Source organism: Sander lucioperca, chromosome 20 (genome assembly GCF_008315115.2).
Source record: "Sander lucioperca isolate FBNREF2018 chromosome 20, SLUC_FBN_1.2, whole genome shotgun sequence".
Classification (NCBI taxonomy): Eukaryota; Metazoa; Chordata; class Actinopteri; order Perciformes; family Percidae; genus Sander; species Sander lucioperca.
In genome coordinates this window covers 11,335,761-11,361,548 of record NC_050192.1, presented here as the reverse complement: position 1 = coordinate 11,361,548, position 25,788 = coordinate 11,335,761, and the positions used below count along the sequence as shown (strand labels likewise).

The 25,788-nt window shown below is 39.8% G+C and overlaps 1 protein-coding gene and 2 non-coding genes across 17 annotated transcripts in view; all 3 read right to left on the bottom strand.

Moving 5' to 3' along the window:
* Positions 1 to 25,788, bottom strand: part of LOC116060178 (ELKS/Rab6-interacting/CAST family member 1-like) — a 121,218-nt gene that overhangs the window by 9,813 nt on the left and 85,617 nt on the right. For 12 of the 15 annotated variants that reach the window (XM_035996354.1, XM_035996357.1, XM_035996356.1 and 9 more), the window contains 2 exons: positions 15,377 to 15,484; positions 8,031 to 8,216 (listed from right to left, as the gene is read on the bottom strand). In XM_035996354.1, coding sequence (XP_035852247.1) covers positions 8,031 to 8,216; positions 15,377 to 15,484 — 294 coding nt within the window. Of the gene's footprint in view, positions 1 to 8,030; positions 8,217 to 14,876; positions 14,959 to 15,376; positions 15,485 to 25,788 lie in introns of those variants that run through there. The other 3 variants (XR_004896113.1, XR_004896114.1, XR_004896115.1) reach the window with 1 other exon arrangement.
* On the bottom strand, positions 13,372 to 13,444 carry trnak-cuu. The gene has a single exon. It is a non-coding gene; the product is annotated as a tRNA-Lys (tRNA).
* trnak-cuu lies at positions 18,336 to 18,408 on the bottom strand. Its single transcript has one exon. It is a non-coding gene; the product is annotated as a tRNA-Lys (tRNA).

Below are 25,788 nucleotides of genomic sequence, written 5' to 3'. Positions count from 1 at the left end.
GTACAATTGTAATAGTTGCCCTCTACATTATCAGCTGTGATGTTTAAATTCCAGCTCCACCCCTTCCTGTTTTTGTATCGCCTGTCAATCCAAATTACCCAATCAGTGACCTTGAACTGTGAGGGCTCGATACACACACACACACACACACACACACACACACACACACACACACACACACACACAGTTTCTTTACAGTCTGCCAGTCTGTAGAGGGTATCACTTAGCTATAGGGCATCAGGCTACAGAGCTGAAACAACAATGATTGCATATATTTGAAACCTAAAAGGTTGTATTTTATATGCAAAGACAAGCTTTCTTTATATAACACTTCAGAGGTGTTTGTAGTTTAAAATATTTAGTTAGATTTGCCTATGTAAATAACCAGAATGACCCAACTTTGACCACATACTGTATAGAACGATTGTACTGTCAATCTCACTGTTAGCATCTCCACATACTGTAACAGCCTCACAGTCTGCTCTGGTTTTCTCTTCCTCAAAAATATTCAATGATTGCTTCTAGGTCAGTTTCTATAGCGTTCTGATGCAAGGATTCACAGAGTTTAAAGTCATCAGGGCTGTAGCAGCATATTCGTGTTGTTTTCCCGTGTTGGACGTTTGTTGTAAAGTCATTTGATTCACTTCAGTTGACTGATAAGCCACCAGGTAAGATACCTTGTTGTATAACCTTATAAATGTATGTATAGGAAGCCAAAGAGAAAATATGTATTCCCGTCTTCTATTTGGAGTTTAAACTGCAATAACAATGACAAGTAATTGTGTGGCATTTTCCTTCATTACTTCATTGTAGAGTTGTAAATATGTGGACTCAATTTTCACTGAGGTTACTGCAGCTTGCGTTTGCTCAAAAACGCTCGCAGCCACTCACTGGGAGCCGGTTTTGCTTTTAGCAGATAGAGGGTCATAGGCTGACAATTCATACTGAATTCATAAGAGCAGCTATATTATGTCTGACTCAGCCAACAACACTTAATACGTTTTTTACAATACCATACACATGCGAATGTACACACACACACACACACACACACACACACACACACACACACACACACACACACACACACACACACACACACACAATGTGTAAAATTGGTTTTAGCTTTTCATGTACAGATATGCATATACCAAAAACAGGCTATTTCTTATACCTTCACATTCCAGGCCAGGGAGGGAGACATAGGTGAAAGTGTGTGTGTGTGTGTGTGTGTGTGTGTGTGTGTGTGTAAGTGTGGAATATGATGCCAGTTCTCTTCAGTGCTCATTAGAGAAGTCATTGAGCCATAAAGGTTATTATTATGACTATGGCACAGAAAACAGCTCTTTTAGTAAAACCTCACTTTTGGAATTCGTGTTACTTTTGTAGTTCAGCTGAGGTTAAAGAGAGACATGGAAACAAATACACAGGAACAGACGACTGAAAAAAATATAGTCCAAGCAACAGTACAGAAGAAATACGAGAGACGAGTCAGACACTCAAATGTCAAATTTAAATGACAATGACCTAATGCTTTGGCAGCTCAGAAAAGCCAAACTGCAGTAAAAAGAGTACATCTTCACTAGTAAGTCAATCAATCAGCTGTATTTCACCAGGTTCACTATATTGCTTTTTTTCCCCCGGCAGTTGGTTTCAGTTAAACATTCTGTTGCTAATAGCAACCACTGGCACAGTTCCAGAGCAGTTGCCGTTTTACTAGTCTATCCTTGACGTTCCACTTCCAGGATTGCTCCGGTGCCGCAGGAAATTCCGCCGGATGCATGTATTTTCGCTGATGTCCGTTTCCTTTGTGTTGGAATTTTAAACTCCGGTGGATTTATGATGACTATGGTTGACTCTTCACTCTTCAGATCTCTGCGTGGTAAATTAAGACAGCTAGCTAGACTATCTGTCCAATCTGAGTTTTCTCTCGCATGACTATTTTACAGCGGCTCCATGCAGAGCTTAGCGCCGCCCATGACGATTGTGATTAATTAAAGAAATGCCAATAAACCAGAGCACGTTTTTCTCCCATCCCGGAATGCTGTGTGGACTAGCCAGACCCTCCTCCGCTCCCCAGCGTGTGGATGGTCTGGCAAAGCGAGACTACAGTTTTACTGACATTGTATCTGCCATTTTATCAGATGTATCACCGAGCAAATATTGACAGGCATCTTTCATCTGCTCTTTTTATTACAGCTGTTTTGTGATTGTTTATAAGAGTCTACAGCTATGCTTGGAGCTCTGCAAGACTGTACTAAGGCCCAGCGGGGCTTTTAGCTAAATTCTGATTTAAGCATGCTAACAAGCTCACAATGACAACGCTAACATGCTGATGTTTAGTCGGTATGATGCTTCAAATATTCACCATCGAAGTTTAGCTTAGGTAATTTGCTAATTAGCACTAAACACTAAAGTCCAACTGAAGCTGATGAGTTACAATTCATATATGTGGGGTACAGGAATGTGAGTACCAAATTTCATGGCAATGCATCCAATAGTTAACAATAGGCATTTCACTCAAAATTACAAATGTCAACCACATGGTAGCGCTAGAGGAAAAATCTGAGAATCACTAAAATCATTAGGATTGATCCTCTGAGGACAAAATCAAATGTCTGAATCAAAATTATGGCAATCTAGCTAAAAGATGTTGAAATATTTCAGTCTGAACCAAAGTGGTGGATCGATTGCCATCCCTATACCCGCCACGCTGCTAAAGACATCACCTCAGGGAAAAGGTTTGCTGTTGTAGCTTGTTGCTTTACTACAAGTCTCTTATTTTCTCGTTTTGCTTTAATAGCCACAGAAATGGAAATGATTACTAAAAAAATTAAACTACACTGAAATTACTTAACTGGAAGATGACATGCAATAAATGCCCAAGGCTGCATCTGAACCCAGATCGTCACTTTCAAATGGAACAAACATTAGCACAAATTAAGGAGGGCTGTAACAATATCTTTCATTGTTGTATTGTTCAATAAAAGGCTCTTGATTTACTTCACATGATGGACTAAAACATGCATTTTGTTCAAAATCTGCTGACCAATGTGGTGCTGTGGTTGTTCTGCTGAGATGATATCTTCTATTTTTGCCACAACAACTGGGTGTTTTTGTTTGTATTGTGCATTGTATTGTATTTTGAAGCAAAGCTTTTGTTCTGTTACATCTGCTGTTGAGAAACAAGCTGAAACATGTCGAGAAAAACTCTAAATTAAAAAAAAATTAACTTTCATGATAAAGGCACAGTGAGTCACTCCTTAATTTTGCTGTTTTTAAAGTATAGTGGTTATATTGATAACTTATATAACCTAATACATCTTTTATTTGGAGATTTTTTTTAATACTCAAGGTTTTTCTGTACTGTTAAACCTATCTACAGTAATATAATCAGTTTATCTTATCAGCACAGAAAGCAGGGATTTCATTCTGTGTGCCTGAATTTACTGCTGAGGCTCCTTTAGGGTTTCTTGCTCTTGATGCAACCAGTTATCTGTACTGGGAGGTACCCTGTTGATAAGCCCTAACGACTAACTTGTTCTCACCCACCACCCTTTCCTCTAACATGTGAGCCAGCCTTGTTTGTCGGCTCTCGCTCCAGAGTTACATCAGACCGTGTTAGTAAAATGCAGTGGTGGAGGAAGTACTGAATCTCAGTACTTAAGTAAAAGTACAAATAACCAGAGATATATTTATTTTAGTATAAGTAAAAGTAAAAAGTACCTGATTTTAAATGTACTTTAAGTATTAAAAGTAAAAGTACTTGCATAACGATTTATTCTCTTAATGTCTATATTCTAATAATTTAACTAAACTAGCAAAAAAAATTTTTTTTAATTAAGTTAGTTTTAGGTTAATGTAATTGTGCTTATCATCTGTGGCCCAGTTTACTGACTTACAATTCTGGTAATCTATCAGGGTGATCTGCATGAAGCTCGACTTTGCATTTTTTCCCATGGGACAGTGAATGCTGGACACATTTATTAAGCGAGAACACACAGGCTTGGACAACAAGTACGTGGCTTCACAGCTGAGGAGGACCGGGAGTGTTTTTAAGATAAATATACGGGTTGTATATTAACCCTATTTGAACGGATGCTTCACATATGACCAAGCAGAGCATCGGGAACAGCAGCAGTAACAGGAGCAGCGGTAGTACCGGGAGCGGTACGCGCCTGGCCATTAAACGCTATTGAAGGGTGGGTCTTGGCGTGGCCATAGTGGGATTCGTAATATCGCGAGTGGCACTGGGAGCTGGACGGCCGCTGCTGAAGGCTTCCCTGCAAACTGCAAATGTGTGACGGTCAGGAAGACGTTTTGGCAGGGGGAAAAACTGATCAGAAAATGTAACAAAAATGTAACGGAACGTTGTAGAAATGTAGTGGAGTAGAAAGTACAGATAATTGCTGCAAAATGTAACAAAGTAAAAGTCAAAAGTATGCACTATTGATTGTACTTAAGTAAAGTACAGATACGTGAAAAATGTACTTAAGTACAGTAACAAAGTATTTGTACTTTGTTACATTCCACCACTGATAACATGTTTGAGCTAGTCACATGTTACAGGAGCAGACTGTCAGGTACACAAGCCTCCAGTGGTCATCCATGACTGTAGTCATGTTAATGCACTTGTGGGCACGGAATATGTCGGTTTCCATGTATCTGCCCACGTGTGTTTTACGTGGTATTTTAGTATGATCCTTAATGGCTTTACAGAGTGCCAGGCATTTTAACAGAGCCAGGGAGAAGCTTGTAAAACACACACACACACACACACACGCACACACACACACACACACACACACACACACACACACACACACACACACACACACACACACACACACACACACTCTCACCACAAGACAGAGAAGAGAGGCTGGCACACTGGAACATGGCAGTCCGGAGGGGACTGTGTGTGCAATAAGAGGGTCAGCCAGAGTGATGGTGACACATGATGAAGGAAATGAGAAATGCGGGCCTGAATGAAACACAGGCAGTGTGTGTCTGCGATTGTGTGTAGGCAGGGTCGGGGTCGAAAGCAGACACATGGCGCCGAGTGGCACTGCCTGGGTACAGGTGGGTTTGGACAGAGAGAAGCAAAAATATTCAAACTGTGATGTTATTAAGGGAAAGGGAGAGAAAAAAGAACCACTTACATTTAAAAAAAAAATCACTAGCTCTCACACCTACACTGACATGCAGCAAGTGAGATAGTGAGAGTAAAAGGTAATGGTGATGGAGGCACTTTAGAGGACAAATAAGGGAAAGAGGAATGGTCTTCCTTAGGGCAAAGAAAAAATAAATGCCTGAAGAAAGAAGGAAGTTGAGAGAGTGATGGCAGAAGACAACGTGAGGAAGAGGATACAAGAATGTAATGAAAGAAAAGTTTTTACCCAAAAGCTAAAACCTTAGAATAGAAGAAGTGTCCTAGCATTGTAATTAACTCCTTTTTTCCCACCAAACTTTGACCAAACAATTCAACGAGCACTCTCTGAAATAACTCTTTTTGGTTTTAGCTCTAATTTTGTATTTTAGGATAACCTCACACATGTTAGAAAACCCATATTTATGCCATTCTTCAGGCAATGACATTCCTTAACAAGTAGTTGGCTAAACTTAACCAGCCCTTAAACATAGATCATCTTCACAAATCAGAGTATGAGTCATTTTGCAGCAGATAGATATGTTGCAACTTCTTAACTTGACAATCTTTTCTGTGATGGACTATTTTCCTCAAGAGCCTGAATCAAATCTGCAGAAGGCACCTAAACAATTGAAAACACTGTATCACATCTTGATAATGTTTAGCAGTAATGTAACGTATAGCTACGTGATTTGTGGTAAATTGGTTAGAAAGCTCTTTTAAGATCTTTTTTTTCTTTTTTGCTTCAGTTGTAAATTTGGTTGGATGTGGCCACAAGCACACTTTGGTCAAAATGTTTTCGATATTTTTTAAATGTTTTTTTTTATAAATATAAGGTAGGAATGAAACTGCAGGGTAGTTAGCTGGTCGTCTAAAAGCATTCAATCTGCTGTTTCACAGCAGCCCACATGATTAGTTTTAATTCAGAGTAAGTTTTTCTTAAAATAATGTGGACCCGCAGCCTCTGGACCACAGATTACTGTCTGCATTTGGGCTGATGATGAAAAATATGTAGCTGTTATTGTCTGTCTGTGAAAGTCACCCATTGCATTCCTCTGTGCCTTTAATGTACATGGTGATTAAATGGCAACTTAATTCAGTATATTCAAAGTTTATTTAAAGTGACACCATGCTATGCTGTGCCATATCTGAAGCACTCATGCTAAACAGAGACATTTCCCAGCATTAAGACATACAATAGAGCTTTCATGAGGACTGTAGGAAACTAGTCCTGCTGTACCCCAACCACACACTCTGTCACACTGCTCTGTGAGTATGTGTGTGTGCGTGTGTGTGTCTAGAGTTACCATTTTTCAATGTATACCACATGTAGCGACCATGTATCGCCTGATATGTTTTCAATATGGAGGAAAAAGACAAGAGCAAAAGAGAGAGCGAGAGAGACATGGGGAAGCCATAGACAGCCACAACATTTTAAAATGTAATCATATGCTGTTTATATTCAATATCAGAAAACACAACTGGTTACCATGACAACGGAGCTACATCGAGGCGAGCAGGCAAGCCAATCTTTCCTCAACTTTCCCTAAAGGCGCTGACACACCAAGCCGATAATCGGCCGTTGGACAGTCTGGTGAGGTCAGTGACTCGAGTCTGTTCGGTGTGTTCCGTGCCGTCGTCCGTTCGAGGGGCCGTCGGCCTTCATTTTGGCTGATTTGGCGGGCACTGCCGGCAGTCGGACTCAAATGACCCATCTGATTGGTAGAGTGCTAACCCGGAAACGAGGAGCGGAATGAGCGTGACTAGAGTCTCTCAAAATCTGACGAAAATCTTTTAAACTGACCTTTGTCGATCTGAAATGAAGACAGATTCAGCAACTGCACGGCCTATTTCTCGCTTAAAATGTTTTCAGAAACCCGTTTCGGTGAACTATTTTAGTACAATATGAGATCGTATTCTGAACAAGCCGCCATGACAGTCTGTCTTTGAATTTCCGGAGAAACAAGACCCACGTGACGCGTTCGTCCAATCAGCTGCTGTTTTTCATTTTTGGGCGACAATACAGATTAGCGCCGCCTGCTGTTATGGAGACGTATTACGTCTTGTCGCTTTGGTGTGTTCCGAGGTACTTTTTTGACCAATTTGGGGAGACTGATCAGCCCAACTGCCTTTTCTGCCGAGGGTTGGCCATCTGGTCAGTGTGTCTGCAGCTTTAGCCTCATCTTTTCTTTCTTTATCCTCATTCCACTTGTCTTTACTCTCCTCCCACTCTCAGATGACAACTCTTTCGACAGTTAAATAATAAATATACTATTCTCTCCCCTCTTTGCTCCACATATAAACCACCAAACCTTCTCCTGCTGCCAAAAACTCGAAGCAGAGTTTACTCCCTGTAAAATAAAACGTCTAAAACAGTACTTGTTCCGCAGCCAGGAGCTTGTCGTCAGGTGACCCGCTGGAGTAAATCTTTTCAATAATGTCAAAGGCAGCGCCAAAAACCTGCCAGGCCGACCAGTGTGTGCCCACTCCTACACACACATCCACACAGTTACAGAGACACACACACACACACACACACACACACACACACACACACACACACACACACACACACACACACACACACACACACACACACACACACACACACACACACACACACAGAGTGGCTGATTTTAGGAAATGATAGACTGGATGTGACAAAATGTCCACACTTTATTCCATATTCACTCTCACACACATATGGAGGACTGACAAATGTCTTCATTTTGCATGATTTACCCCCCTCATCTTTCAGAAGTACACATACGCTGTGCACACACACGCGTGCGCGCGCACACACACACACACACACACACACACACACACACACACGTGCACGCACGCGCACGCACACACACACACACACACACAGTCTCACCTGTTCCTGCGTCATGCTGTGCAGCTGCGTATGCCAGGAGGCGGAGTCAGAGCGGTGATAGGCGGGGGGTGGGGCGAAGTCCTGCAGTATGATTGGGTCTCGCTCCTGACACAGTGAGGTCAGGTGACTGATGTACAGCTTCAGTTTACTGCGATTCTGATTGAGATCCAGGAGAGGAGAGAGAATCTGAAGGAGGAAGGGAATGATAGGGGACAAAAATGAGAGCGATACATTTATATAATAAATATAACGACAAAAATGGTCAATACTGCCCATGATAACTGCTTAAAAGATGTGACAGTGAAGGCTGTTAGTTATGGCTATTATTTTATTCTTAGATTATCATTAATTATAATATATCTGTTCACTCTATTTAATTACAAGCCTCCTGGACACAGAGAATAAAAGAACACTCAGGTGCATATACTGTATAGACAGTTAACTAATTAACCCCATTGCAAAACACCTGCTTCTTTGTATTTGGTTGAAATCACTCATTTACTCATTTACGGCTCCCTTTACAACAGTCACTCAATAGTTTACTCCATAGAAAGCAGTAAATTGAGACTTTACACACTTATGAATCATCATTTTGTGTCATCACAGACAGATATAGGGTCACTTTTTGGGTTCTATAAATTTGGACACTGCAGTCTATGTCTTTCAAGCAAGTATCTTAGCCATGTCTGCAGTTCACAGTGTAGCTCATGGTACGAACTGTGTGCAACACCAAACAAGTTAAATGGAGACTAAACATGAGAGCTAACATTTAGGCTGAGGTGAGATGAAAACAGACATGGAATGGAGAGATGTCAGAGGACGGCCTGTTGTTAAAAAGTCACAAAAGGTCAGAAAGAAACCTAAATACCATGAGATAGTAGTGCTGATTACTCTCGAACCCCTTGTTGAATGCGGTTAGTCAGTAATCTGATTTCATCACAAGCATATTTCTTCTATATTTTAATTAAAAGGACTGATGTGAAAGCTGCTGCTTCAAAATATATTTTAAAATACACTTTTAAGACGCACAGGGAAGTGTATATATCTAGCTGTGTTAACTACATTTTTATGTATTTTCTGACGTGGCCATTTATACAATAGTGACCAAAACATGCAGTCAACTAACTGCAATGTATAATTTTATTTCACAAATTCTATTTCTTTGCATATAGAGAACTGATCCAGACTGCAATCCAGAGTTAACAGCTTTGATAAAACTGAGAGATTCAAATCTGATTCCCACGTTTAACATTTGACATTTCACAGCGGCTATGACTAATGTGTGTGTCTGTGTGTGTGGGAATGAGGGTCAGACGAGCTAAACAGTTACACACATTTTGGGGGTACAAGGCAAGACCCCCCGAAAGACACATACACACACAGATAAGACACACAGACACACACACTATTCTCCTTTGGGAATCGAAGGATTTAAGTGCAGAGGAAGCATGTTAAGAGGGCTGTGCTCCATGCTCCTCATCACTCAGCGCACGCACGCACGCATGCGCGCACGCACACGCGCACGCGCACGCACACGCACACACACAAACACACACACACACACACACACACACACACACACACACACGATCAAGAGTTTCAACAGCAGGAGCCATTCACTCTATGTACTTTATCTCATCTTTAACCTGATTCTCTCTTTACCATTTACTGTTACAAGAATTGTAACTATGCAATGAGATGTCATCTGTTTCAACTTGACTTGTATTCTTCATGCATTTAATTCAGACAGACTGCAGACTCATCTGTCCACATACATTTTTACACTGATGTGTAGTGTACAGGTTTTCAGTCAGAATGAATTATAGATTCTTTTTTTAATGTAAAATAATTTTTTTGTGATTTGTCTGCAGCTGTTTGTTAAAACTGTATATCAAGATACCACAAGCATAGTTTAAACAATGATCTAAATGACTGTGCAAGGAATATTACCGTAAAATGCACGTAACCATAGCAACCATACTGATGATACTCCATGCCACGTCAGCTCACTGGTTAAACTAACCAAGCATGGGTTAAACTTACTACAAACAGATGACGGTTTTAAAGAGGAAATAACTAAAAATATAATACTATAAGAAATACATAAATATATAGAATAATGGACTTCACATTGTCACTTCCATCTTGTCCATTTTAAAACAAATATGAGGACACCTTGTAGTACATTGTTGCTTATATGCTGCATTTATTGCACTAAATAAAGTGACTCTGATGCTGTCTCATTACTTGCATGTTGTATTTAAAATGACTGATGTAATAAAAAACAACAGGAAATGTACCTAACTCAGACACAAGCCTTTAACATGTTCTAAATCTGAAAGCCAGCCAGCCTAAGATGTCAATCAGTGAAAAAATAAATTGCAGATTTTGGGACATTGATAATGTTAGAATAAAACACACTACAGCATAAAAAAAAACTCTACACAGACACACAGACACACAGACACACACACACACACACACACACACACACACACACACACACACACACATATATATATATATATACATACATACACTGGTCAAAAGTTGGATATATATATATATATATATATATATCCAACATCCATTATTCAATAACTACATGTGTTTTTTATATATATATATATATATATATATATATATATATATATATATATCCAACATTCATTATTCAATAACTACATGTGTTTGAGCATCCTGGCAAACAAATGAAAGAACTAGATGTCGGTGGTTTTGTGGGGTAAAAGATCTTATTGCACACTCTCCTCCAGCAGCATTGCTGCAACAATGAAAGCTGACAGTAAATCAAAGTAACTGTCACTTCTGATTCTGAGTCATTATTTACTACAAAAACAACACACACACACACACACACACACACACACACACACACACACACACACACACACACACACACACACACACACACACACAGGGCCGTTATCAATGTTGTAAATAACTCTAGTTACAGTATTTTCCAGTGAGAACCTGCCAGTAGGTTACAGTCCATTACGAAATGCATTACTGAACATTTCCCTCCGGAGGAGAGGGAAGGAAAGAGAGGCAAAGAGAAAAGAGTTTGAAGGCTGCAGGGATCCTACTACACATTCTGTATTTCAAAATACCTCTGTTGCTGTATGTTATGATGTATGCTGACAGCGGTAAGGCAACAAGGACAGTTGTCGCTCAAAGACTTTTGTGTAATATACCTCTCTTTAAATCTGGCTTTAATGCTTTAAAAACATCCTCAACATATGTGCAACAGCTGTTCTCTCACACTTTCTAATCCAGACTATTCTGTCAGAAATCTTTAAGAAAAGACCTGCAGCAAAGCTCTGTGGATCAAATACAAGACAAATGAGAAACAGACAGAAAGAATGAAAGGAATGATGGCAATATAAGGAAGTCATTTAGAGAGAAATAACACGTGTTTTCTTTTCCTTTTTCAAGAAATATGTAATGACTAACAGAAACAAAAATAAGCCTGAATTTATTCTAGTAATAATAATGTGAAATATGAACAAAACCCTGACTTCTGAAAGTCTTTGCAGGACTTTAAGTCTTTGAATTTACAGATTTTATTAAGGTGTACAGTATGTATGTGCCTACATGTTTTTATTGTATTACACAACCCGCAATGGTCAACATATGCAGTGTGTGTGTGCGTTTAATGAGTCCACAGTGTTTTGTACTATGAAACAATCCCAGAGGAGACATAATTTTATACGGCACTGTGTGTGCATGTTTGTGCCTCTTTATTTGCCTCCCATGCCTGCCGACCAGACTCTTACTGTGCTGTGAAACAACTCCAAAGAGAGCCCTCAGCTAACCTCACTCACTGGCCACATTTAAAAAACAAAACAAAGAAAAAACACATTATACCATGAAATCAGGATTTTTGTTTCTCCATAGATCTCTCGGACACACACGCACGCACACACACACAAATGTGTGTGTGTGGAACATGCAAACCATAGGCACTCCTCAAATTGATCTGAAAGATCCACTTTCCCATAAAAATACCTACAGAAAACAAATAAAGATTTCTCTTTATTCACCTCTTTTTCTTTTGCCATATATATATATATATATATATATATATATATATATATATATATATATATATATATATATATATATATATATATATAGGTGTGTATAAGTGTACCATGAGAAATGTCTCAATAAAATAATCAAAAGGAATTGTAGGTGAATTTTATGTGTGGGAATTGCCCTTTGTTTTCTATGAGAAAACAAAAACACTAACACTAAAGAGCTGAAATCAACTTAACCAGTATATCAAGTATTTATTCTTTTTTTCCTTATGATTGTATTCTGCCAAGTAAGTTATGAATAACTAACTTCACTAATTATTGAACTAACATCAGCAGTAATGTCAAAATTAGTTACCTCCAGTGAAGCTATCATCAATGGACTTTCGTACAGATCAACTTTGTGAGATCTTGTTTGATATAACAAGTCAGAGCTTTGTTATTAATGAAGTCATTTTAAAATATTGAAATACCTCACAAACCAAAACACTGAATCCCTATATAGAAAAAACATTAACATCTCCTCCCTGTATTTTTTCACTGATGCATCTAATACCACTGAAAACCATTAAAAATGTAAAATGCCATAACATGCTTGGTGTGTGTTAAGAGTGCTCTCCTGTGTTTCAGTTGTTTCTGAAGCATTTCATTCTCCAACTGTAGCACAGAATTCCCTTATTGAAAGAGACACAATCACTCACTGTTCTGATGTAATGCGCTATGGCGAATTACGCACCTTACACACCAAGGAGAAGTGTGTCTGTATTGTATATGTGTGTGTGTTTGGGGAGGGAAACTACTCATGAAGACAGAAAGGAAAAGAGACTGGCTGGCCTGCCTCTCTCAGCAGGGAGGTGCTACCGCTAATTAATAACCAGGGTCAAACTTAGATCCGCTGGTGAACCTTTGGGCTTTTAGCATCCCAATGGGAAATCCCACTGGAGGAACTGAGCTGCCCTAAAAGCAGTATGTGGTGTTGCCTCCACTGTCCTGTCAGTAGATCAAACCAAATACTTCCCTTTTAATAATGTGAGACCAAAGACTCTATTCTACATTAGATGTGTAAGTACAATTTATAGCAGTGTGTTTTCGCAACAGACCCTACAACAAACACAGATGTCCATTCAGCACACGTTAGTCTGTCTGTGTTCATCTATCACAAGCCCAACACATCCAAGGGAAAGTGATCAGATGACTGGACACCTCTCTGTAAAGTCTGTAACACTCCCCAGTACACGACACACTATTACACACTCATCTCAGCTGTCCACAGTCTAAAATACTGACGCCCAACGTGGGGCTCGAACCCACGACCCTGAGATTAAGAGTCTCATGCTCTACTGACTGAGCTAGCCGGGCTGCATGTCACAGAGAACTGGTTTAAGTGTATTGGCTTGTTAACTCTCACGGGGTGAGCATGCTCAGAAGTCCAATTCCAAAAGTTTATAGAAAAAGAAGCCTATAGCAGGTCAGGCATCCTCTTCAAATTAAATATTGTATGTGCTAAGTGTATCAACTTCTCAAACTGTATTTGTTGATGCTGGCTGGGTAACAGCAACAATGACAAATGTTTTGGGTTTTTGTGACCGTGCACACTGTGCATTGACTTTAGCCTGTCTGTGTCCATCCATCATAGAAAATGATTTAATGAGTGGACAGAGTGTGCAGACCAAAACACCCTTAATTGTCAAAACGTGTTATAAAGGGGTTGTACTCGAAATTCAGGACGCCATTACTCCACTATATCTTCACATAGCAAATAGTTGTTTACTGCTATATTAACATTCTGAATATCAAATACAGCCCCTTTAAGACTGATTTGAAGCAGTGTGTTTTTTTGTTCTTGCTTGACTTAAAGGTTGTCATGCATATGTCACGTGATTAATGACCTTTGGGCCCAAAATTTACTAGAAACCCCCATTGTGTAATTAAAAAACAGTACATGGGCAGGGTCAAGGGAAAATGTTTTGTTTTCATCAATCCTAAGAAAAACTTGTAAACTTTTTACTGCACATTTTGGAAAAGCAGCAACTTTCTTAAATCATCCACTACATTTTACACTAGGAGAAGGTTCATCTGAGAGATTATCATGTCATGAGGGAAGATGAAGCATCAAGCATCCATTGAGAAAAAGAAACTGATGCACTGATCGAGAAGAGGATCAGTAACAAAGAGATGTAGAAGATGATATAATCTGGGTTTCGAGAGATGAAGGCAAAATATGTGAAAAACAGCACATGTCCAGAGAAATCATGAAAGGGATTAATGAAGGTGGAAGAAGAGATGGTACATGGATAAAAAATTCACACACACAAGCTGGAGAGAAGAAAAAGAAGAGTGTGGAAGAAATGATCATCAGAAAAGAAGATGAACTGAAATCAAAGGATGAGATGAGATACTGAACAGATGACGTACATAATTCAAGGGTTGATTCAAAAGTATTCCTGTTTAGGTAATGAATGGACCTCATTTCAGTGTTTAAATAGGCGACCACAAAAAAAGGTGAGAAAATCAATTGCGGTCACCCACACGAGAGAATGAGAACTGACTAACAGACCAAAATTACTAAGAGAGGAAAATCTCAGGGAAAAGAAGAGTATCAAGAGTGAATGTGGATGAAAGAATGAAAGAAATGAGCAAGATGACAAAAATGATATGATAGAAGAGGTGAAATGACAGAATCACAACACCAGAACCAGATCACAAACTCACGGATGAATCAAACGAAAAGAAAGGACGGAACACCAATGATGAGCACATTCAAACGTGATTGGATCAAGAAGACGCTCACCCTTCTGTACAAAATGGCGGACCGAGAGAGAGAGAGAAACAAGGCATGTGGTTTGCTAGGCCCAAATGCCCTCCTCATCGTCCTATTGGTTAGTTTGATCCAACCGCAGCGTGAGTTTGGAGAAAGCAGGAAGTTAGTTTGGTGAAGGAAATTGTAGAAATACATAGTAAGTGCGGAAACAAAAGAAAACTTGTTAGCTAGTAATAGGTAAAACAAATATATATATATATGTAGAGCAATACAGTAAGTTCATGTATATGTAAGACCCAGTTCAAATACATGGAAATGTGACTTGCTGGAAAGTCAGTCTTTCACATACATACACTACAGACATAGACTTGGTAATAAAAATAATAGGAAGACTTAGATATGTTACTTAACACCATGCTTTCAACCACATAAGAGAGATGATATTACAGTAAGTGGTGTGCGTGGGGGCTTGACTGATATTTGGAGGTCTTCCCCAGGTGAAGACTCACTGTCCTGGACAGACTTCTTACCTGGTCTGGGGAGGGCTTGTGATTGTTGGGCTGCTCTGAGTTTGGAGAGGACACCTTAAGGTGTTCGTCCTCATAGTTGTCTGCCATCAGCTTCATCCGGTTTTGAGTCTACAGAGAGAGAAAGAGAGTCACAAACAATTAGATCTTTTTGATATCTCACATGAAAGACAGTGAAAAATTATTTTACATGTGTTTCAGCAACAGCAACAAACAACACAGAAACATAAAGTGTGTATGATTAGAGAGTAACCCTAGCCTTGAATTCCTCCAGGAGTTAATTTGCAGAGGAAGCAGAGAGGAGAGTGTTGGACGACTGCCATTAGCTTTGCCTTATCAAACACATACACGAAAAGATAGAATAGCAAAAGACACAAAGAGAGAGAGAGAGAGAGAGAGAGAGAGAGAGAGAGAGAGCGAGAGAGAGAGAATGGACTGCAATAAAAAGATCATTCCCAACTGTCCATGTGTGTTTGAGTTTTAAATGTCCTGGTTGGTTCTGCTTGTATTTAAAGAGAACAATAAAGATGACATGTATTTTGCACATTTTGAACTGCACACACATGAACACACACCCGCTGACATGCCACCTGTTGTGTAGCTTGTTAACTGGTGCAGAAAAATAACAGGCCTGCTAACTTGCCACTTGGGGAGAGCTCCATAAAGACTAAGACAAATATTAGACTTTATATACACACACACACACACACACACACACACACACACACACACACACACTTCTCTCATGTCTCTCTTCTTTCCTCTCCCTTTCTTTTCTCCATTATTATCTCCCATCTTTGCACTGCCATCATCTCTTTGCTCTTCTCCCTACTGTCCTTTATTCTCTCCTCCCTTCCTTTCTTTTCTCTTCCTTTCCTGCTGCTCAATCTGTTTCACATGTTACAGTTATACTTCAGCTTTACAGGCTTGTAGGCCTGGAAAGAGCGAGGGAGTGAGAGAGACAACAAGGGAGGGAGTCGGTCTAAATCTGTCAGTCTTGTACAAACTAAATCCCCTTAGCCTCTCACTGAGCCCTGCAAGGAACAGGGGCTTAAGCAGGCCAGACGTGTGTGTGTGTGTGTGTGTGTGTGTGTGTGTGTGTGTGTGTGTGTGTGTGTGACAGAAACTGAAAGAATAATGTTAATGCCAACTTTTATATGTTTGTTTGAAAGCTAAATGAAGGACTGCATTTTTAAGAGTGTGTGTGTGTGTGTGTGTGTGTGTGAGCAGGAGATAGCGATACTAAAAAAGTGTTTCACTCGGTGTGTATGCAGGACCATATAAGCATTTGTGTGTGTGTGTGTGTGTGTGTGTGTGTTTGTGTGTGTTAATGTTCATAAGTCAAGTTGAAAAGAGCCTCCCCTGGCGTGCACACACATTATTCATTTCCTCATTTTCTTAAGACGGCTTTAAAATAAACACACACATTTATTTAAAACAAACATGGAGAGTAAATCTGTCACTTCCTCTCCTCTTCACAACATCCTTAAGCATGTAAACTTGCAAAGCACTTGAAAGATTTATTGACAATCTATTCAACAAATTATCTTTTCAACCACTGGTTAACAAAACAACAAAGAACACAACACAGAGAAAGAAGTACAAAGCAAAAAATATAAAAAATAAATCTAAAAATAATTTTATTTTGAAATAATGTCCAGTATCGCAACACTAGAAGCGCAGCTCTGCATGGTGTCAAAGTTCAGCTTTCAACCTGTGCCACAGGGTCACACAACTTCTTGACTAATTTTTCCAGAATGAGTGTGAAATGGTAACAGAAACAGAGACTACAGAAAATGCGATGCTTCTACTGTTGCAGAGGTGGAGCACCGCCTGGAGCAACGCCTGGAGAACAATGCTGTACACCATGTTGAGGACACAATGTAATGTTATACTGTGACAGATAACAGGGAGACCATTATAAATTTGCACAGTCAGACAAAGTAGTCCAAAACACCTTCGACCAACGTGAAGCTCAAACCGAGGACCTTGAGATTAAGAGTCTCATGCGCTACCGACTGAGCTAGCCAGGCTGACTGTGAGAAGTGCATGGGTCCTCGAACCAGATGTTGGGCACCAGTATTTTGTGAGGGCTCAAAGACTGTGAACTTTTGAGACTTGTGCTGTCTAGAAGTGTAGTACTATACAAAACAAGGTAATGGGACACATGACCATTTTTAACAAGACATATCAAGAAACTGACAATTAGAAAAATACCGTAAGTGCCTATAAATGTTAAGACCCAGTTCAAACACATGGAAGTGTGACTTGCTGGAAAGTCTTTTACTTATGGATTTTGTTTTCTATGTTCTCATAATTTTGTTCAGTCTTTATGCTACATGTACATATTAAAGGAAAACTTGTTTCACACAGAAAGGAGATGTAGGAGCCAATTAGCGCTCAATCTATAAGTAGTAACCAATCTTTGTCCGGGCAGGTGTTCCTCCCAGTAGGTAAATAGTTTTAGATCACACACGTTGAGGAAGCTTGTTGCTACAGTAGTCTAGTTACTCGTGGTTTTGGATGTTTGTTTGTTTGTTGTTGGAAATATGATCGAGTTTATGGGCACTAAGAAGTAAAGAGTAACACCAGTGTAGCACCTCAGTGGCTTAAAGCACGGCTTAGGCTCTACAGGAGACATATTATCATCAAACTACGGGGATGAAACCTGCAGGTAAAAGTCTCAAAACAAGACATTTGAGGACGTCATCTTGGGCTTTTGGGAAACACTGATCCACATTTTTCACCATTTTCTGACATTTTATAGACCAAACAACTAATCGAATAATCGAGAAAATAATAAACAGATTAATCGACTATGAAAATAATCGTTAGCTGCAGCCCTACAAATGAGATCATTTTCTTTTTAAAGGTTCAATCAAGGGTAAATCTGTAATGCTCCACAGTACAAGGTACACCATTACACGTTCATCCCAGGTTAAGTGCTAGTCTAAAACAAAGTCGCCCAACGTGGGGCTCAAACCCACGACCCTGAGATTAAGAGTCTCATGCTCTACCGACTGAGCTAGCCGGGCTCTGCCTTCAATCCTGCAACATATATTATAGAATATATTAGGGTTGTCAAACGTTAAATTTTTTAATTGCCATTAATCGCCAAATTTCTATAGTTAATCACGATTAATCGCATGTTTTATCACATGCATTTGTAGCACTTTGCAGCAGTTCCAGTTGGGCTGCTTTCTCCGTGTCATACAGGCTGTGTATGCGTGAAACAACTGTCCCCCTCGACAACTTTTTAAAAGTAAACGTTCCATCCAGAATCTTATTGGCATCCATTGCAGCGTCTCACGCTTGCCATCCACTCAAAACGTAACGTTAGCCTACTACTCTCTGGCCGGCTCGCAAGTCCAAACAAGTGTGTGCGGCGTGCCTTTTGTTTTGTTTCCGGTCTAGCTAGATCCGGTGTGGTGTTGTAGTTTTTCTAACGTTACTAGTTGTTGCAACAGCATGTGAAAAAAACTATAAAGTTTGCTAGGCCAAAAAGAACGTTAATCTTGTGATAAAAAAAATTGACGCGGTTAAAATGGGTTTGCGTTAACGCCGTTAATAACGCGTTTAACTGACAGCACTAGAATATATTAATATGTTTTGATCAAAAACCAAACCGTCAAAGAGAATTGTGTGTGGTATTATACAAAACAAGGGAGGTGATGGCCATGAAACTCTTTAACGCATCCCCACTCTGTGGCAGTGTGGACAGTTGACTGGGAGGCTGTTGGGGTTCTACTGGACTCTAACACTAACTGGACTTACAATAGCATTCTTTGTAACTTCTGTGCAAAGTGCAGTATATCTTTTTAAGTATTACACCCATTTTGCACACCTTACAGCAATTCCTTGTTCTATGTTCTCATGATTTTGTTATGAGAACTACAAATACATGTACATATTTGAGGAAAACTTGTTTTACACAGAAACAAAAACAGAATACTTTATAGTTTGCAGCAGCAAAATATCAGATCCCCTCAGGGAAATTATTTAGGAATAATAAGTACAAAAAAGGAAAGATATCTGTATCGCCAAACTACAGGGATAATAAAACCTGCAGGTAAAACTCTCTTGTCAGGAGTGGGATTTCAACCCACTCTTCCATTTCCAGACCAGAAGTCCCCTTGCTCAGGTTGCTTGGGTCAGGCGCCTTAGACTGCTCGGCCATCCTGACAATTGAATTCAGGCGGGACTTGACAAGATACATGTAAACGGAAATTGCTTATGGGAGACTTGGAAACACAAGCAGTTATTTCACTATTACCACTGATGGTGGTTGTTGTCTTTTAAGGAGCCATAAGAAATAAACCAAACAATTGAGAAAGGGTATGTCTGTAATACTCCCCAGTACAAGGTACACGGCACATTCTTGGTGCAATCCAGTTGCACTGGGATGTCCGAATGTCCGAGTTCCCAGTTGGAAATGTCACCTGGAAAGCTCCCTGACGTTGGATTTCCAACTCGGAAAGTCGTGAGAACCTCACCAACCTCGACATCACAATCTAACATGGCTGCTCCGAGCATCAACATTAGTGAAAGCTGTATGAATATACAGTATTAGCACTTCCGTCTTATTTGTCACTTCCGAGGTATATGGAACGCAGCATATAACACATTCATCTCAGGTTAGGTGCTATTAAACACCACCGCCCAACGTGGGACGTGAAGCCACGACCCTGAGATTCATGCACCTCATCTCATTCTGCCTTCTTTATTCTTCTACAGCTACAATCTCGTGAATGGGGAAAGTAAGAACAACAAAAGGAGGAGTGACCTGTGGCAGAGTTAAGCGGAAGATGATAAGCTGTATCGAGAGGCCCCCTGATCTCCCTGACATGGCTTTTCTACGTCCAAATCTCTTTACCTTTCTGCAAACACATTGTATCCGTCTTTGTCCCCTTCTTTATTTCTCCTCATCTTAAGGCCCAGACACACCGACCAGATGGCCGACCCTCGGCAGAAAAGGCAGTTGGACTGATCAGTGTCCCAGAGTTGGTCAAAAAAGTGCCTCGGAACACACCAAAGCGACGAGACGTAATACGTCTCCAAAACAGCAGTCTGTAATCTGTATTGTTGCCCAAAAATTAAAACCGATGGTGAAGACCAAAGACAGACTGTCATGGCGGATTGTTCAGAATATGATCTCATATTGTACTAAAATAGTTCACCGAAACGTGTTTCTGAAAACATTTTAAGCGAGAAATAGGCCACACAGTTGCTGAATCTGTCTTCATTTCAGATCAACAAAGGTCAGTTTAAAAGATTTTCGTCAGATTTTGAGAGACTCTAGTCACGCTCATTCCGCTCCCCGTTTCCGGGTTAGCACTCTACCAATCAGATGGGTCATTTGAGTCTGACTACCAGCAGTGCATACATGTTTCTTTCTTTAATGATCATGAGCTTATTTTAGTCCTTTTCTCTCCTCTGTAGGGTAGAGTACTTAATTTTTTCCCGCTCTCTGGCTTTCTCTCCCTCTTGACTTTTGAGCTCCTTAACATGCCCTTGTATCTGTGACTAATTCTCTCTCCCACTCTTTTCTACACTCCTCTCCGCAACATGTCCTCATTTCCTTATCTTTCCCTTTCTTCTCTTATCATTGTTCTCTCTTGTTTACTGGTTTCTTTTGTCTTTTTAGTTAATTTTGTTGTTGACTATGAGTTTACTTCTCATTTGCCCCACAAAAATCTTCTCTGTATGTGAATCACACATGCAACAAAGGTTTGGAGTCAAAATTGAAACCAACATACCGGTAAATATTAAAATATCTTTCTTCATGTGGTCCATAACATATCTTCATATTCAAACCTAAAGGCCTGGTTTTACCCGCATATAAAATGGCAACATTCTGCAAAAAAAATCAATTAATCACAATCTAATTGCCCTGGACTCACAGGGAAAAATATATCTGTGCTGCTTTGGTGTACTTTGACTCTAAAATTTTAAACCGTTGACCAATAGCAAGCAATCAGGCAGTGCTGACATGTGTGGGAACAGGGATCGGTCAAAGAAAGCTATCAAGTTAGCCGTGTGTCATCATCCGCTTTTATTTAACCACTTGTGTTTGAGTATAAACAGCAGAGTTTTGTGACAAGAGTCGATGGCACTTCTATGTGTTTTGAGCAAATTGTGTCAACCTATTGTTCCTTTAGCGACCAAGCTAACGATCTTACTAATTGACAGTTAAGGAGCTTTTAGCAAGCTTGTTACCTCCTTAATAAAACTCTTTGTTGAATTAAATGATGTATAATCCTGAGAACAATATGCTAGGTACAGTACAGAGAAAATAGAGAGACGCTCTGGGAGCTATAGTGACTGACAAGCACCTCGGAAACACCTCGTGCTAGCTGGTATTAGCTTCTAGAAGCAAATGTTTCGCTAAGACTCACAGCTTCATGATTCGCTGTGTTATTTTATATTGTGACTGGCCCTTAACACTCTCCTTCTATCTTTCTCTATTCTCTCGTCTGTCCTCCATCCATATTTAATACTGTTCAAACCAAAACACTAAATCCCTAAAACCATTCATTGGAGAAGGAGAGTGAAGACAAAAAGGAGGAGGTGGGAAACAAAGGAAGAAAAAAGAAAAGGAAGATGAGGTGAGTGGAGTTTGGAGGAGAGTGGCATGAGTAGAGATCAGGGAAAGTAAAGGTGAGGGGAAAAGAAAGAGAGGAGAACAAAGAGAAAAGGAGAAATGAACACACCCCATCCTCCTCTCTCATTTTCCTCGCAGGCCTTTCTTTACATCTTCCCCTTTTCTCTAATTGTCAGGAATGCTGACCTCAGCTCACGCAGCTCTCTTTCTCACTTAATCTAATCATCACACCAATTATCTCCTCCTCCCTCACTGTTCCCTTCTTCTTCTTCTCCCCTCCATCTATCCTCCTTGCGGCTCTGCTGTAACCCGCTGACAACGGACAGAATGAGAAACAAATGAACACGGAATGAAGTGAGGGGGGGGAACGCTGAGTCATGCTTAGAAGGAAGTGATTTCATTGTGATAAGGCTCTGGGGAATATTAGATTAGATTATTGTTTCGTCTTTCCCTCCAGTGGTGAAAGGAGAGCCTTTGTTGATATCTCTGCAATTATCAATAATGAAAAGTTGCTGAGTCATGGTTGGACAAGAACTATTTCATCATGATAAAAAATTTGATTAGTTTTTTCCACCGTTTCTCTGTCAAGAAAAGATGTTCTTGTTGATAAGTGGAAAATTACAAATGACAATGTAAAGTGACTGAGTTGAGCACTAAGGGGAATTATTTCATTCGGATAAGTCTCTGCGGAGTAATAAACTAGATTAGACCCACATTCTTTCACTTTAGACAGTAACAGGAGACGTCATGGTAATCATCAACAAATAATGACGAACAGTTAAGTGTGTAAAGAGTGAGACAAATGAATAAAATCCCCATGGCTCTACAAGAAAAACAATACAAAATTGTGGTATTAAGTGTGTATTTAAGACATTTTCAGACTTGTATATAATCTGTAACTTACTGATGAACTGATAATTAATTCGGACTTCTGTCATGAATACCCAAAATATCCCTTTACAGCTACAGTTACTTCTAAATTAAAGCCACATTCACACATTCATCCATTCACAGATTCTAAAGTTTCAGAGGTTTAAAGTGGCTAATGGTGTTGTCTCCACCACAAAGTCTGGTTATGTTTTAGTATAGAGGTGATTTAAACATATTTTTTGACCTTTTTTGAATCTGTAATGTACTGCTAGTTTATTGTTCCCTGTCATTTTTGATTTATTTTAATTTTTTTTTTAGGTTTCTGCAATTTCTGCTATGAGTTAGGTAAAAAAAACAGCTAACCAGGAAATTAGAAACAGCCAACCAGTGATATGAAAAGCCAAAGTCTTAAAAATGCTCATAATAGAGCCAAGCTTTAGCCACAGGTGCGGAACAATGGCCAAGGCCACGGCCACACATACGCCACTGTTAAAGTTAACCACGTGTCTCTTGCAGGGGCAGATGGTGGTATATTCCTCACCTTCCCCCTCTTCTTCCTCTTGTTCCATTTCATAAAATATTACAATCACCCCCTCTTCTCTTTACTTTCACACACACTCATCACCACAACTTCTCTCTTGCTTTCTCTCATGGTTATAGTCTCTTAGTCTCAGCACCATACTGCTGAAGAAAAATGTAAATGAGAATAAAAGTGAAGAGGAAGGATGCTGTGAGAAAGATAGGAGGAGAAGAAGAGTGAAGAGAGCTGAGGTCAACTTGATCTACAGCCTCCTGCCTACACTGCAGCTGGGGGTCAAAGGGCAAAACACAAGAGGCACTTTCAGGGACACACATACTTTATATTCTTTAACACACACACACACACACACACACACACACACACACACACACACACACACACACACACACACACACACACACACACACACACACAGGTGTGTTTTATGTATGTGGTGTAAGTAAGTGCACATATACAGATCCAACTATCTCTTGTGGCCATACATGTATCCATTTGACTTAATGTGGTTATATTTGCTATTTCATTAGCATTCTTTTAACACAATACTGAACTGATACACTGAAGCTTTTCTTAATATAAAGTCTGGTGTAAGTTTTTCCTCTTATTATATGGTCAGCTAGCTACCGGTTATTTGGCAGTAGTTTGCAAATCTTTGAAAATGCAACAAATATTTATTACATCTCTGATTATAAAAAAAGTAATTATTGCAATAACTGACATTGTTCCCCTGAAAACTGAATTTTAATCATTTGGGCTGATTATACACTTTGATCTGTTCCTCTGAATTTAGCCTGCATTGGAGCAGGGTACTATAGCTGTGCAGCATAGGTTACATCGGTGTTTAGAACACAAATGCTGGCGTAAGATGTCAGCAGCATTTAAGCACTAGAAAAGCATCCATTCAGTGAAAAAAACACTGACTCTGACCGATCAAGTGATGGCCGTCAAAAAACACTCCTGAGAAACTTCAGCATCGACATCACACAGGCAGTGCAAACTTTTTATTACTTGACTACATTACCTTACAAATATAAAAAATACTGCTTTCTGTTTACACCTGCAATACTTGTCTTTATGGCAACCAGAGCTCACGTTTATCACTGATTTATACTCACCTATAATTTCATACCACAACTTTGTCTCTGTCCATCTGTCAGACAGGTTATCAGTGGCAAAGTGTGTGCATATGTCACTCTGAAGGAGTCAGCTAAAAATACTACACCAGTCTCAGTTTACTTGATGGTTACATTGCAAACATATGCACACACACGCACAAACACACATGGGAATATTGAGGAAGTCTCGGCTATGATCCATCATTGAGGGACTGAAAATTATGACACCACAGAGAGCAAGAGCGAGAAAGAGAGACATACAGACACACACACACACACACACACACACACACACACACACACACACACACACACACACACACACAGCAGTAGCAGACAGTAGAGTCTCTGTGTTGTCAGTAACCACCTACGAGACCCTGAGTGACGGCGGGATAAGGGAGGAAAAGAGAGTGATGCACGTTATAATGACTTCATTTGACACAGCCACTCTCAAACACCTCCTGCTTTTCTCATAAACACCAATTCAAACACTCTTTGACACAAACACACACCTGCATTTGATTTTTCTCTCTCTTGTGAGTCTATCATATTGAATCCTTTTTGATCTTATTCAATCCACTGAGTGATTTTTTTTTGGCAATATTCAATAACTGGACAACTTTTGCAACGAAAGAATTGCTACATCTTATCTGTTTGAGCGGTTTGGAGGATGACAACTCCATTAGTATTATTTGAACAGCAGTTTTGTTTCACAGTCTGTGAATCAAGGGAAATAAAAGGGAACACAAAGCTCCTCAATCTCGGTTTGGTTTTGATATATCAGGTGCCATTATTGTGTCTGTGTTTGGTGGTTGGTGCGGTGTGCGTGTGTGACTGTTCACATGTGCAGAAGTAAAAATGTATGCAGCTGAGTGGGTTAGTGGTTCAACACACCATCCCATAAGCTCATATCAAAGGAGCTACGGTATCGGTATGAGCTGAATACATGTGATAAATAATAATTGGTGTACATGTACAGCCAACAGGAGGACGGTTAAGCACGGAAGACTCTTGACCTTCGTATTATGTATCAAATTATTTATTAATGTTGATCTAGGACAATCTGCTGTTGTACTCTGAGCCATCATACATTTGAAGCATCAAATAAAGGCCTCGTGGGGGAATCAAATAAAAAAACAAAAACAAGGAGAAACAGATATAGACTAGCCTGGGTAAACCCTGACGGACTTCCGGCAAATTTGAGATTTGCTCTGCAAGTCAGTCTGGTGAAGAGCCCATTCAAACCCATTTCCAATGTCCCCAAAATCGAGGCACCAATCACAACCGC